Genomic DNA, 14976 nt, shown 5'->3' on the forward strand with positions numbered 1-14976 from the left:
TTATGTAATTCTATGGATTTAAGATTTTTAAAATTATAAATGCATGAATGATTATCAGGAAGTCTGTGGCCCTTTCAAGTAGATATGTGACCCGCCACCACAGAATGAGTCTTAAGTTGGAAATTTGAGATTTTCAGATTGTATATTTTTAAAATGTACAGGTTTTGATACTAAACATGTTCTTCTAGTCCCAAAATTGAGGGAGTTATAAAAGTTTGAAGTGTGTCATGGGACAAAGTTGACTCTAATCACCTTTCTGAGCCTCTACTACAAAACAGCTCTGTGCAACTTAAGACACATTTCGTGGTGCTGGGTCACATATGTTTTGAGATGGTTGAACGTTGGATTCTGCTCATGATGAATATACCTTTGATTTTTGAACACCCTCAGATGGAGGATATGCTGAAGGAAGATGTCCCTGAGGGAAGTCTGACAGCAGATGAAGAAATGATGTTGTACTCTTCATACCACTACACGGGTGCTACTACTAACATCCATCCTTACCTGTCAGCCATGATCAACTATGCCCAGCCAGTCAAGTTCCAAGGCTTTGATGTGGCAGAAGGCATGTATTCATCCTTATTATTTTGGTGCATGACTTAATTCAGATTTTTTGCAAGTCTTGTTTTAACATTTAATCATTTTGTTTTGGTTAAAATATCCATTGACAGGCTAGATGCAGGAAAAATGAATCTATTTTGTGCAGAAATTGTATTCTTTGAAAGACAGTAGCAGACATGTACCATAATGATATACATTGAGTATTATGTACGTGCAGCTGATTTCAATATTGAAGGGCTCTTTCATTTTAGTTCTGTTCTGTAAACCATTTTTAATCATTTCATATTTTTGTTAATAGAAATTCAGGTGATTCAGCTTTTGAAGTATTCTCTTTTGGTTTCTTTCTTTTGTTTACAAAAGTCTGTAAATACAGACTGTATTTTAAAAAATTTATTTACAGAGCATATTTTTTTTTATTTACAGACCATATTCATACATTTTTTTCATCAATGCTGGCAGTTTTTAGTCTCTGTTATTGAATTTTGATCTGTAAACTTCTTGCACTTGTTTCCTTCATGGACTTCACAAGCAATAATGATATTCCTTTGGCCTGCTTGTCAGTAACATTTTAAATAAAGCTTGAAAACAGCTCCAACGTCCCTAATTTTTTTTTTTTAAGCTTCTTTGTTGAAAGAAGATTTTAATACATGGTGTAAATCTGAGATGATGTAAGGTTCATTGGACATATCTAAACATTAAAGGGCTTTTGATGTATGGATTCATTTTGTAAATTACTTTTATAAACACTTCGCATATCACTTTGCATTGCAGAATGTGCATGTTTGTGTCCTTAAATTTACTTAAATTTCACTTGTCACTCTAACACTGATAGGATTTAGTAATACTCAAGAGTGTTTTGGAAAAAAGATATAAATAATCTGTCAGTTGTAAACCAATACCAAGAATGTACTAAGGTTGGTTTGTAAGGCCACAGAAAGGGATTGTGTGAGGCCTCGGTAACCATGGGAAGTAACCTCTGTTTGCAGAGCGCAACATACAGTACCACATGTCTTCGTTCAACGAAAACACAGGCTTGGGTTACCTCAAAACCCAGGCTATAGAATTTGTTAAGTATCCTTCCTCTCATGTTGCATATTGCTCTTTCTCCCATGCTGCTTTCTGTTCCAAGACTAACATTTCTTTGACAATTGTTTGTGTGTACATGCATGTGTGTGTCTGTGTATGTGTGCACAAGTTTGTCTACCTCTGTGTACATGACGTGTGCAGCTGTGCATGCATGTTTTTGTGCAGTGCATCTATGTATACATATGCACACATGAATACATGTCTATTTGATGCATGTGTGTACATATTATTTGTGTGTACATATTTGATGCATATGTGTGTGTGTGTTAGATATTGAGAGTGACAAGCATGTGCGTATGTGTGTTAATGTTTACAAAGATGTGCACATTTAGGTATACATGTGCACATGTCCATTTTACGTACAAATATTAACATTCGGATGCATGTGCTTGTGTGAACTGTGCACATATGCACATTGTGTGTGTATGTGTGAGAGAGAGGTGAGAGAGAATGTACATGAACAAGCATTTCTTAGGCTTTGATGTATGTTTGTAGCTATGCCAACAGTTGTGAGCATGGGTTGATGTACATTTGTACATATGCCAGCAGTGGTGAGCATGGGTTGATGTACCAAATGAGAGAGAGTGTCTGTTTCACTACCCTTTCATCTGTTCTTTTGCAAAATCATTGGCTTTTCTGCTTTCCAATAGTGTGTTGACTGAAACTGGCATCACTTCTGAAAATATTGTTAGAAACAAGTAAAACAAAGTTGGCTGTTGATTTATTAGAAGCATCTTTCTCACTGCTGCATGATCATTTTTTGTTTTTGAGTGCACTACCATTTCACCTAGTTATTGACATTGCTGCCTTTGACGTCATTAAGACCAAATAAATGCCATATAGTGAACTGTATAAATTCCCTTGCCAGATAGGCTTGTCGTTTCACACCAGTTTTATTATCAGTCCCATTAATGCAGGCTTTGGTATTAACAGGGGAATGGCTTGGTGACTTTGAGGGATCAAATTACATTCCTGAAAGGTTGAAGGCTCTAACCCTGCTTCTAGCAATTTTCAGGAGCAAAGCTATAAAAGAAACATCTTGCCCTAGCGTTCATGTGTGCATGCAAACACATCCTCATTATGTATGGGTGTTTTATGAACTTTTAATTCAGACTAATCTCCAATGGATAGAAATGTCTTAACTCAATTTTTAGTATCGTTGCTGCAGTTCTTGTTTGACAGTTAATTGAGTAATTGTATATTTTTGTCGCTCCTTGTGCTTTTCTTGATTATTAGAGAGAAACATTTCTGAAAAGACTGTAACTGATGTCATAATGATCATGGCAGGATAGACCTGATGTTTTAGATAGAGCTTCAAACATCAAGTCTACCCATCCATGATTATTATGACCTTATTAATTTGTTGTCTAAAAATATGCTTTGTAATTTTGAAAATATTATATATATGTTATATATTATATGTTTGTCGTGGCTTTTCATAGTGTGATGTCTTTGGCACACATTCTATACTTAATACTGTTTGACACATCAGATGTGCAGTCTAGAGTTCACCTGATTTGGTGACTATGTCTAGTTTTGTATATGCATCATGGTTGTTGTCTGGTCAGTGAAAATGGTATAAGAAATTGCAAGATGCTTATATGTTCTGTAATGGCTTTCAGTAATAAGATAAAGAGGTAAAAACATTCTCTAACCCTTTTTTAAGCATCGTTAGGGAATAGTGTTAAAGACCCTACTTTTTGTGAGGCCCATTTTTTGTGAGGATAGTGTTTATCTCTTCTCTCTCTGGCTGCTTTCCCTCCCCTAATTCCCTTTGAAGCCAAGTACATATTCCTGTCAACAGGGTTGACTAGAAAGAAGTTTGCTGCACTACATGAGTGAAATTTGTGCACCTCCTGAGTTCGGATGCCAGTGCTCTAACACTGTCCACTTTTTTACACACAAATATCGCTGTAACTAATTCTTGTGTTTTCATGGTGCATTGCACATTGCCTTATTTCCCCTAATCCAAGGAACATAGTTATTGTTATTAGTCTTTGTACTCCGCAAACCTGCTTTTCACCTTTTTGCCTCTTCAGTTCTTGAGCGATTGAATAGATTTAATTTATTGAAAGAATGTTAAGTTCAGTTAAAGAAAGCCAGAGGAAAAGTTAGGGTGTGCTGAAGTTTATTAATTTATTGATCTGAGAGATTGGAAACAAAAGGAGTAGTGATGCTGTTTATGGTGCACATCATTTACTAAAAGCTTTGATTTGATGTTGCATGTGTTGTTGACTGCATGTTTTCTGTTCCCGCTAGCTAGCCGACTGTATTACTGCATGTCCTCCTTCAGTGAAACTGCCGCCTACAGTCTCATCAAACATAGTTGTATGGAGTTTGTGGAGTATCCTTGTACTGCACGATCCATGGCCTATGCTTTTATTCTAATGTGTTGGCATGTTTTCATTGGCCATTTTTTGCTCAGTGTCTTCTGTGTTGTGTTCCACTCATTTCTCTCTGTTGCTATTGTATATTCTTGTATGATTTTGTACAGTAATGCTATGCTGTCTTTGTCTTTAGCACTAAACAATTTGGCTAAGATGTGAGAAAACTTTATTTTTAAAAAAAGGGGGAGAATCATCAAAAAAGAGACTGGGTGTGTGAGGGTTATAGAGGGCAAATATGGACAATGATTTATTTTGATCTATTTGAAATGAAGTATGAGTGCCATCGAGACTTGTTAAAACCCAGCAAAATCCAAAGTAAGTGAGAGGATCCATAGTCGAAAGATCAAGCAGTCTGCTTTTATTCAAACAACTATAAATTGAAGCTCCTTTATTAAAATGTTCAAATAATGCTTTTAAAATCCATATCATAACAAGGGGTTGTTTTTGCTTTCATTGGTCATGTGTATTATGCCATTGTTATGCTTTACTCAAGATTTATTGGGGAGCTAATTCTACAGGTAGGAGCTATTGGTCAATACACATTTACCATGGTAGACAAAGACACTGTCTTAAAATGCACTACAGTTGAACTTCTATAGGTCAAAGCTTCAAGGGACCAATAAAAAAAACAACTCTATTTTCAAATGGTTTCAACATGTTGACTGGCTTAAAATTATTGGAGACGTGGAAGTTTTTGGCTAGGCCAATTCGTGCTATGGAAGTTGAATATGCATTGCATTAATGGGAAACCAACCAGTTGATGCTTAAAATTCGAGTTAGGGAGAATTTTGACTGTATTTAGTCCTTAACTGCAGTTAGCTACAACAAGAGGCAAAACAGCAGAATTTACCCCAAAGGTGGGCGAGTGGACTCCAGCAACTTTCTTCCTCAGGTCAGTGGCTGTGTCATTCACATCATTGGGTGACGAATTGTTAATCTGTTGGATGACATTTACATGAACTGGTTTTTAAGTTTTGAGTCAATTTTTATCTCAGTCAGCCTGTTTGCATATGATCAAGTGCATAGCAATCTCAACATTTGTCCAAATGTATGAGTGTGTGAGAGAGAGTTGGTGAGGGAATGAATAAGTGAGTGAATGAATGCAAGTCTGGTCCTTGGCTGTTTTGCATCTTAGACAAACGACATAGGCTGCACCCACACTCAGCCCTCCACGCCATCCCAAACCAACCAATGATAACACATTCAGTAACAACTGTTGTGGTCTTTAGGTTTAAATTGAACATCAGCAGCAGAGCATTCTCACTGGTCACCTAATATTGTACGTACTGTTTATATGTGTGCAGATTTTCTGGAATGCAGGCTGCCAAATGGTAGCACTTAACTTCCAGACACCTGATCTGGCCATGCAACTAAACCAGGGCAAGTTTGAATATAATAGTAACTGTGGGTAAGTGTACGCTGATCTCTTCACTTCAAACTTCCTCCCCCTCTGCATATTTTTACACTCATCCTTATCTCTGTCTCTTTTGTTTGATTTATTATCACATCAGTTTCATAGCTTTTGTGGCATGGTGTAGCCAATACAGGTAACTATGTTTGCAGAAGATACAGACATCATCTTAAAGACCATACTAAATGCAAAAGCAATTCAGAGCACTAATGCTTAAACTCAATTTTAATAATTTAAGAAATATGCCTTGTATCACCTGTTCAGAAGCTGCTGTAATTAAAGTAGAGTGGCTGACATCAGTTTAATGTGCAACTAGTTGCCTGTGCTTTACACTATACTTTATACAGCGAAGAGTATTGTAACAGAAAACCTCTGTCAAAAGCACAGGCAAAGAGAACATAACTGTGGTATTACTGGATGCAAAAAACCTAAGTTTAAATTATTTCCCAATGAATGTGTACATTTTATGTGTTACTGAGAAGATGAGAGTTGTAGTATACTGCCCAAAACTCAGTCTTAATCAGTAGTTTGCGCTAGAGTGTTTGGCATAGTAAGAAATTTGTTGTAGAAGAATAAACAGGTTTCTGAGTAAAGCCCAAGATAAATTATATCCAGGTGATGGCCACATGACCAAATTGTGCAGGTTAAACTTTCTGCATTGCATTGTTGAGGGAAAATTAAGAGCGCGCTTTTTGGCAAACGCGAATGTTGACATCATTTTTTTTTTCCATGTCTGTGACACCTACAAGAGAGAGCGTCTACTTGATCTGTTAAATAGGCCTGAGCCCATTTCAGTGAACAACAACAATCAGCATAAAGATCTTCATATTATCATCTTAATAGACTGGAGTGTGGAATGTGAAAAATAAAATTAACTTGTGATACAACAACAACGATCATTATGATCCATCAGAGCATCAATGGTAGCAGAAAGAATAGCACTATGGTCTATAGGTTGTCGGTTGTATATACATGGTTATACACACAAGAGGGAAAAACTGCAGAACTAAACTAGAGCAAATCAAAAATCTAAAATGTAAGATCCCTGGTTAAGGCAGTATACACATTCAACATTAATTGAGATAGAATTTCCATATCTTTAGCCAATTAACAAAAGGACATCCAAAGCACAGACACATATTTAAACAGCAGCAGTGCTCAAAATTCACTTTAAAGCTGGACTTTTTAAAAAGAAATGCTTACCTACCTATTTTCCAGTTGCTGCTGTGTCTGTGTCTTCCTTTTACTGTCAGTTGACTCTGGTGTCTTAAAATTACATCAGTATTGATATTTATTCTTTCTGTCTGCTGACCCTTTTTTCACTTCCAAGTAGAGCTGTTTTGTTTACCTCTTGTTGTAGTTTTTTCCCACTGTTACTGTCTTATCTTACTTGGTTATTTTGAATATTAGAATTGGGAGCAGTCACTTTACATATATCATGTGCTTTATGAAACAAAACCATTATCCATTATTATTATTACTTGATCACAGGTATACAAGAGATGTTCCACTTCCACCCTGACTTGGCAATAAAATGAACCAGAATTTTTTTACATTTTTCTCTTATTCTTCAACTCTTTAAAAACTTTTTCAACATAGTCGCTGCCAATTGCAACACATTTTTTTGCCCTAGGTATCCATTTTTGAAAACACTTCATAAATGCCAATTTGGCATCAATTTTAGCTGTTCCCTCACTCAAGCAATGAGTTCCTCTCAGGCTTCAAAGTTTATTCCATGCAGGGGTTCTTTCAGCTTCAGGAACAACCAAAAATCACACCGGGCAAGGTCTGGTGAGTAGGGAGGTTTCAAAACCTTTACACCTGATTGTGCAAGAAACTCCAATGTGATATTGGCTGTGTGGGCAGGAGCGTTGTCATGATGGAGCCACTGACTTTTGAGGGTTTTGCAGTAACCTCTGACAATAGCAGCAAAAAACTTCTGAAATTCATGAACTTTGTTGACATTGTCTGGATCTTGTGATGTCCTAGGCCTTGGTTCGCGATGTTTGTCATCACAGCTGTAATGAGCACTGCCTAATCACCGAAACCGAAAAGTCTGTGACAGTCATTTTAGATGGAGCATAATCGCCATAAGTTTTTTTCAACTCCTGCAAACTGTCAACAGCCCAAACATCATACCAAAAGTGATGCAACATGCTGATGGCACTAGTGGATCACTCAGTGGAGGGTGCATCAACTATCTTCTCCTCTCCATCCTGAGAAAGCTAGGAGAGGAAAAAATTATGAAAAGATGTAGAAACAACCTAAAGAATCACTCTGTCGAGTCCACATGGTCTGCACTCACTGAAAGCGCATGAAATATTGAAGTCTAGGCAGAAATAGAATATCCCTCGTATTATTGCACCTATTTCACTACACAGGCAGCACACATCAGTTAATGATGTTGACTCAAATGAAGCTGTAGGTACAACATTGACAATAAAATGACTCAAGAAGTACAATATCTGTTTACACCTGAAGAAATTCTGTTAAAGTTTTGTTCTAGCATCCAGTCAGATATAACTTTTTTCACATCATTTGACTATAGTGAATCAAAGTTTTTTTCATAACCTCGTTGCTCATTGTGATGCTTTGGTTTCTCAAAGAATATGACATATTTTATACATTAAGTTTAATAGCTTTATGGCTATAAAAAGACTCTTTTGTCACTAAAACTATTACTGATTATTTACATTCTGGACATTGAAAAGTAAAGATTATCTGACCATCATGCGCCTGATAACAACAACAAACAGCATGTACACTAGAGTGATGTAACACCACTTTCTAGTGTTCAAGCAGAATTTGGTGCCACACCTTGATTAAAAGTGCTAAACGTGTACTTTGGGATCATTTCAGTAACAGCTGTGTGAGAGCTGCCATAATTTACAGAGTAGATATATTTTCCCAGTGTGAACTATTTGGCATGGTCTTTAAATGTTTTAGGGCAATATATGCATATAACCTCTACTTGTTTTCCATCCTAGCTATCTGCTGAAACCAGATTTTATGCGGCGGCCGGACCGCACCTTTGATCCCTTTTCTGAAAGCCCTGTGGATGGTGTAATTGCTGCATACTGCTCAGTCCAGGTTTGTGAACAAGATTCAGATAAGATATGATGACAGAAGACATTTGCCCAGATACCATCGGGTCTCCTTTTTCTTTTCTTTTCCTTTTTTTTTAAAAGAGAAATAGCGGTGATAGTAAGTTTTAGATGCAAATAGCCCATATTGACAATAAAGCAAAAAACCTCACCTGACCACACTTGCTGACCTTGCTGTAAATCATTTACAGGTGATATCAGGCCAGTTTTTGTCAGATAAGAAGATTGGCACATATGTGGAAGTTGATATGTATGGTTTGCCAACGGATACTATTCGCCGTGAATTCCGCACGCGAGTAGTACCTAATAATGGACTGAATCCAGTCTACAACGAGGAGCCTTTTGTCTTTCGAAAGGTAAGGCTTGTGAATTCAGTTCTTTAGGATCAGTAAAATAAACCTTGCAAACACTAACAAGTTTTTAGTCTATTTTGACATTGTAACTGGAGCAAGGAATGCCAGAAGTGTTTGTGTCATCAGCCTTCAAGTACAGTGGGAAGAATGTATGTGCACCATATTCAGTAATTTATTTTTATTGGAATAGACTTGCATTACTTTTTATAGAAAATTATAATTTTTGTGGATGTCCATTTCTTGAGATATTAAGACATGCATCAAGATGACTCATGGTAGCATTGTTAGCTTAGAGACACTGAAACACCATGACAAACACCATCAACAACAAGCTCCAGACCTTTACCAACCAATTTCTATGGCATATTCTGGGAATAAGATGGCTTGAAAAGATCTCTAACAACAGCCTGTGGAAAAGAACCAACCAGAATGCCACTAGCCAAGACTTCAAAAAGTGCAAATGGGACTGGATAGGACATGCCCTTTGCAAACCAGCTGACACTATCAGCAGGCAGACACTTGACTAGAACTCTCAGGGGAAGAGGATAGTTTGGAGACCAAAGCAGACTTGAAAAAGAACAGTAGAGAGCGAGGCAAAGGACGTTGGGACCACATGGGCCCAACTGAAGGGGTTTCCTAAAGCCAGGTGTGGTGGTGAGGTGTTGTTGCGCCGCTATGTTCCTCAAGGAATAAACACAAAACACAATCAGTGTTGAGCACATGGCTGGTGAAGATCATTATGACAAATTGACTTAGAAAAATATTTTTTAATGTCTATATGGTATACGTAACTTTGTTTGAATTTGTAAGATAATGCTGTGTCAGGATGGTTTTAAATTCCTTTTTTTATATTCTTGCTAATTTTATCCTGCGTGTGCATCCAGAGGAGAGAGTGACAGTTCTATAGGTATAAAAATGAAGACTTACTGCATGTATTCCTGTGCATTAGTGAGTTGGTGCTTGTATGGATACAACTGGTTGTATCTGGTAACTTTCTGTGTGAAAGGTTGTATTGCCAGAGTTGGCAGTATTGAGGGTAGCAGTGTATGAAGATACAAGCAAGCTAATAGGGCAGCGCATTCTGCCTCTTGATGGTCTGCAGGCAGGTTAGTTCCCTTTGTCCTTAGTGTTCTGCACTCCATGTATCCCTCTGTGTGTAAGGTGTGTGTGAGAGTGCACACACATGCATACACTTGTATGATTTTATTTATAGACATACAATTTCTAATATAAAACACTGAACAATAAAATCTTTATTTAAATTTCTGTGATTTTACAAAGTAACTGGCCTTTTCCTGACATGTCATTGGGATAAGTGTTAGCCTCTTTGCAGTTCTTGTAACCAACACGTCAGTCCCCAATGGCTACGTAGGGGTGGGCTAGTCAGACAAGAACACAACAAAGATGGAATTGCCACATAACTGTAGATTTCACTCGGCAGCTGACCTGCCATCTCTCCACTCACACTTCCAAAATCAAAAAGACCCTTTCAGCTTTAAACCTACACTACTTATCCTATCCCCATCAAATGTTCCAGCAACCATCCTACCCCCTTTTTTCCCTTCTTGGTCACGACCTTTTCCTACCCCCTTTCCGTTTGTGAGGGTAGTGGTCACCCTTATCCCGCACTGTCTGGTCATGGCCTTCCCAAGTGGATCAGACGAGTTCATAACTTCAGGTATAACAATGGGTTCAGTAGCCAGTAGCCATGGGTGGACAGTTCAAGGCCGGCTGTTTTGTATGCAGTAAGCGTGAGAAAGGGACAGTCCTGGGAGCCATTCGACCCATACTCTCTACAAAACAAAGAAATACTTAATACACTACTAGAGTGCTACATTCTCTACCAGCTAATTTACATTTTTCAAATTGTGCACATGATAGTGCAATGAGGTACATCACACAGTACATTTTCTGTCCACGTGATTGCAAAACAGTGCAATACAGTATACTTGACATATGCTTTCTGTTGCAGGCTATCGACATATATCGCTTAGGACTGAAAGCAACTTTCCCTTGTCACTGCCAACCTTGTTCTGCCGCATCATTCTTAAGACATATGTCAAGCAGGAGTTCAGAGGTACATTTGCCTTGTATTGTGGTGGTTTTTTTTTTGGGGGGGGGGAGGGGGAGCCCTAAAAACTTAGTCACATTAAAAGAAATATCAACCTTTGTGTGCATTTTCATCATAACAGTGCTGTGGTCTTGATATGTGCAGAGTTTGTGGATGCGCTGTCTGCTCCGATCCAAGCTTTGTCAATGGCAGAGAAAAGAGAGAAGCAGATGAAGGACATGGGTATTGATGAAAAGGACATCTCTGATGTGCCGGTGATACGCAAGCATCATGAGAAAGCATCCAATGGCCAGATCTCCCAAAGTCAACAGCTTCCTGCCAACAGCTCCGGTGGTGCCAAGAAAGATGATAGGAAAGGTGAGAGAGGTATAGGGGAAGAAATCAGGGAGGAAAATGGGGGTAATATTACACGGTTAAATTTTTGGTAAATAAATCATCCAGAAATATGTTATTATTTTTCTGACATTTTCTTTTTTTTTTTACCATGTGCTAAATACCCTCAGGAATTGTTGATTTTTGGAAGATTTGAGACAAAAATGTAGTTTTAAATGACCAAAACGAACAAGTCCGAAATTCTCTATTTACACATATTTTTCTGTGATGAAGTAATATCTTACTTCTTTTAGGCCAGTGGTAATGTGTGAAGATAGTTTTTTCCCTAAGTAGACTTCTATCTTTGATTCCACTAAAGCTCATACTTTTTTGTTAGTTACATGTGTGTAATTGGAATCAATCTTTCGTTATGTTATGGATGTGTGCTATCAAAGCCCAGACAATTATAATGATGAAAAATCTTGAAAGTGAAACATTATGTGTTTCTTACATTGGCCCTGTTGCAGTAGAGGACATCAAATTCGAGGTAGTGACCCGGGATAAACTATGCCAAGAAAAGCTGTTCCTGAAGTTGCTACGCAAACAGCAGAAGGATGTGGAGCTCATGAAGAAACGACATCAGAAGGAGCGTGGCTTGATGCAGCGAGCACACTGCACAGTTGTAGACAAACTAGTAGCAACACACGACAAGGAGAAGACAGCTACAGAGAAGTCTGTTGAGAAGAAGCTGAAAAAGAACAGGTGAGGTAAAAAGAATAGGTGATATAAATGGGAAAACGTATGCCGAATGGTTAGAGTGCTGGCATCCGAACTGAAAGCGCACTGGTTCAGTGCCTGATTAGCACAGCAAACTTACCCCAGTTGACCCAACTGGTGGGAATGGGTACCTGAGAAAAGGGTTGAAGAAGGTAAGGCAGCAAGGGAGAGGAGACCTCCCTCATGTAAAGCTGACCCCAAGAAAATTGAAGTCTCTACTAACACCTCATCCCCCAGTGACCTGAAAAGGTTAGGGGATGAATTTTTAAGATCAATAATTCTCTTGTTAACCTTCCCAAGTATGAGAGTAAGAGATGCATTGCTACATTTGTATTTCAGCTATGCAAATTTTGTGGAGATTTTTTTTTTGTGACTTTGTTTTAGTTGTCAGTCAGGGAAAAGTACTTTTTGTTGTTTGGCTGTCAGATCACAAAGTCAAAAACTTCTACAACTTAAATAATTTTAAGCATGCTGAAACCATTTGAAAATATGTGAGAAAGTGTAAAAATCATGCACTCCTCCCCCATCGACCCTGTGCTCCCATATTCTCCTTTCTGTACAGGAAACACATGTGCGATAAGCTCAATTTCTTCTCCACAGGGTGCCAGAGTGTCTTTAAAATAATGACAATAAATGAACATTTGGTTAAAATTAAACATCCACAGTGAACAAATTTTTTTTCAATGAACTTCCTTAACTCAAACCTTCTGTAACTTGATTTATTTTTCATTAGTCATTTGAAGCTTCAACTTATAGAACTTATAGAACTGTAGTAACCTTGATCATAACATCTTCTTTCTTTGGCCTTAGGGACAGCAGCACTGACCTCAAATCGCAATCTGAAGGAGCTGTTCTAAATCTAGTTACCGACCACAAGGCAAAGGTGAGCAGCCTTCAGGTGTTCTTCAGCAAATTTCTCATTTTTCTCTCTATTCCATTTATCATGATGGGGAAGCTCCATAGATGGATGGCTAGTGTATCACTTTACAGCAGAAAATCACTGTTTGAAGTCTTGTCCAGACCTGTGATTCCTAGCAACACTGAATAGATGGACACTACATGGTCTGCCCTTGACATGGTGAACCACCTATAGCTCACTGTCCCCACAACAGGCAGGCTGGGATGCCCCTTACCTTTCTTTTTGTCCTTGTTAACAATCTCCCTTCTTTACTTAATAACATTTGAGTTTGGGTATTCACATTATAGAATTATTTTAATTTTAATTATTTTAATTAATCATATTTTGAGTAATTTTGGGATGTGTTATGTTAAACATTGAATGTGTTTTTAATATATTATCATGGAAATCCATTGTATGTTGTTTTTGAAGAAAAATGTTAGTGTTCATTCATGTACATAATCATAGGTGAAGGAGCTGGTGTGTGACCAGACAAGAGAGTGGTCAGACCTTGTTGTACGTCAGGTGACAGAAGAGCATGAGCTGATGAAGGAACACGTACGACAGCAGAATGAGCTGCTGGTCAAACTGATTGAAGAGGCTCACCAGCTGCAACTCACAGAGCTAGAAGCTCGGCAGGAAAGGTCAGTATTTGTAGATGAGCTGTTGACTCTGTGGAAGAATATCACATTTAAAGGAAAATAAACTATAAAAACTTTTAAGTTATCTCCTCTTTTTTAGAAATACAGAGTACTTTGATTTGTCGTTTTTATCATGAAGAAGTGATCATTGTCCCAAGAAATTAAGCTATTGCAGAAAGTTGTATGATCATTATAATGATACATTTTACCATTTAAAAAGTATGAAGATGTGATTTTATTTTCATGGGTCCTTAATACTTGGATTTAATTAAGTTATTAATGAGAAGTGTGGCATGCATGTGTTACAGAGTACATGGCAAAAACTCACATTCAGGAGACCATCAGTGATATTTTTGTTGTTTCAGGGAAAACAAAGAGCTGAAAACTGCACAAGCGAAACACTCCATGGACTCCAGTAAGGCTGTGCAGAATGACAAAACTATCAAGAACAAAGCTGAGAGAGACAGGTAGGGCTGCTAGCTTTATTTGTATCCTGGTTCTTTCTTGTAGAGGAAACTGAACATTTTTTATATATTTTGTACCATAGAGGATGTGTAGAGTGTGATGACTGCCTTTTTCATGCATATCTTGAAAGTTTGATGCTTGTGGTAGAAATACTAAAAACCATAATGTTTGTGCTTGTAATTGCAGACGAATCCGTGAACTGAAAGAAAATAACATGAAGAAGTTTATTGATGAACGGAAGCGGTATGCAGTCCGACACTCGCGACAGGCAGAAAGTCTTAAGAAGTCACACTCAGAACAAATGGAGAAGTTGATGAAAGATAATGAAAAGGTGAGTAACCAATTACAGCTTTTCTTTTTTTTTTAAGGTAGATCTGGAGAACAAAAACAGGACAGGCTATAGATGTTAAAGGAGAGAAAAAAAAGATATACATTGGAAACTTCAGTTCAGCAGGGAAATGCTTATGCTCAATGACAGTGGAAATCTCAGTCCCACTTAATCATTGTTTTCAAACTCTGTATGTTAAAGGGAAAGACAAGTCATTTTTTTGTGTGATGTGACATAATGTGCAAAGACATGAGCAATTTCAGGCTTAGAGTGGTCATCAAAATGCTTGTATTGTAGGTCACAGAATTATGCCTTACAAATTTAAAGCAGAATACAGTGATAAAGAGCTGGTTTGTGGAGGATACTAGATATAGAGGAAAAGACAGCATGAAGTGCTCTTTTTTAAGAGTAACATTGTCATGCCAATGACCTTTTTTTATCAAAAGTAAAAGAATGTTATTGTGTAACAGAACAAACCTCCTCTTGGTAAAACTCTCACATCTATTGATTCTCACATACATGTATAGATGCTTTACCACTTAAGCCTAAATTTATTAACTTGCCTTTTCCTTTGAAATTAGC

At 37.7% G+C, this 14976-nt stretch overlaps 1 protein-coding gene across 3 annotated transcripts in view; it reads left to right on the forward strand.

Moving 5' to 3' along the window:
• LOC112570683 (1-phosphatidylinositol 4,5-bisphosphate phosphodiesterase beta-4-like) overlaps window positions 1-14976 on the forward strand; it is a 43171-nt gene that overhangs the window by 19726 nt on the left and 8469 nt on the right. For 2 of the 3 annotated variants that reach the window (XM_025249246.1, XM_025249248.1), the window contains 14 exons: window positions 391-565; window positions 1548-1632; window positions 4854-4926; window positions 5339-5442; window positions 8433-8535; window positions 8741-8905; window positions 9909-10008; window positions 10875-10979; window positions 11118-11330; window positions 11813-12047; window positions 12873-12945; window positions 13429-13604; window positions 13967-14068; window positions 14253-14397. In XM_025249246.1, the coding sequence (XP_025105031.1) occupies window positions 391-565; window positions 1548-1632; window positions 4854-4926; window positions 5339-5442; window positions 8433-8535; window positions 8741-8905; window positions 9909-10008; window positions 10875-10979; window positions 11118-11330; window positions 11813-12047; window positions 12873-12945; window positions 13429-13604; window positions 13967-14068; window positions 14253-14397 (1854 nt within the window). Of the gene's footprint in view, window positions 1-390; window positions 566-1547; window positions 1633-3906; window positions 3992-4853; window positions 4927-5338; window positions 5443-8432; window positions 8536-8740; window positions 8906-9908; window positions 10009-10874; window positions 10980-11117; window positions 11331-11812; window positions 12048-12872; window positions 12946-13428; window positions 13605-13966; window positions 14069-14252; window positions 14398-14976 lie in introns of all 3 variants that reach the window. The other variant, XM_025249247.1, reaches the window with a different exon arrangement.

Source organism: Pomacea canaliculata, linkage group LG8 (genome assembly GCF_003073045.1).
Source record: "Pomacea canaliculata isolate SZHN2017 linkage group LG8, ASM307304v1, whole genome shotgun sequence".
Lineage (NCBI taxonomy): Eukaryota > Metazoa > Mollusca > Gastropoda > Architaenioglossa > Ampullariidae > Pomacea > Pomacea canaliculata.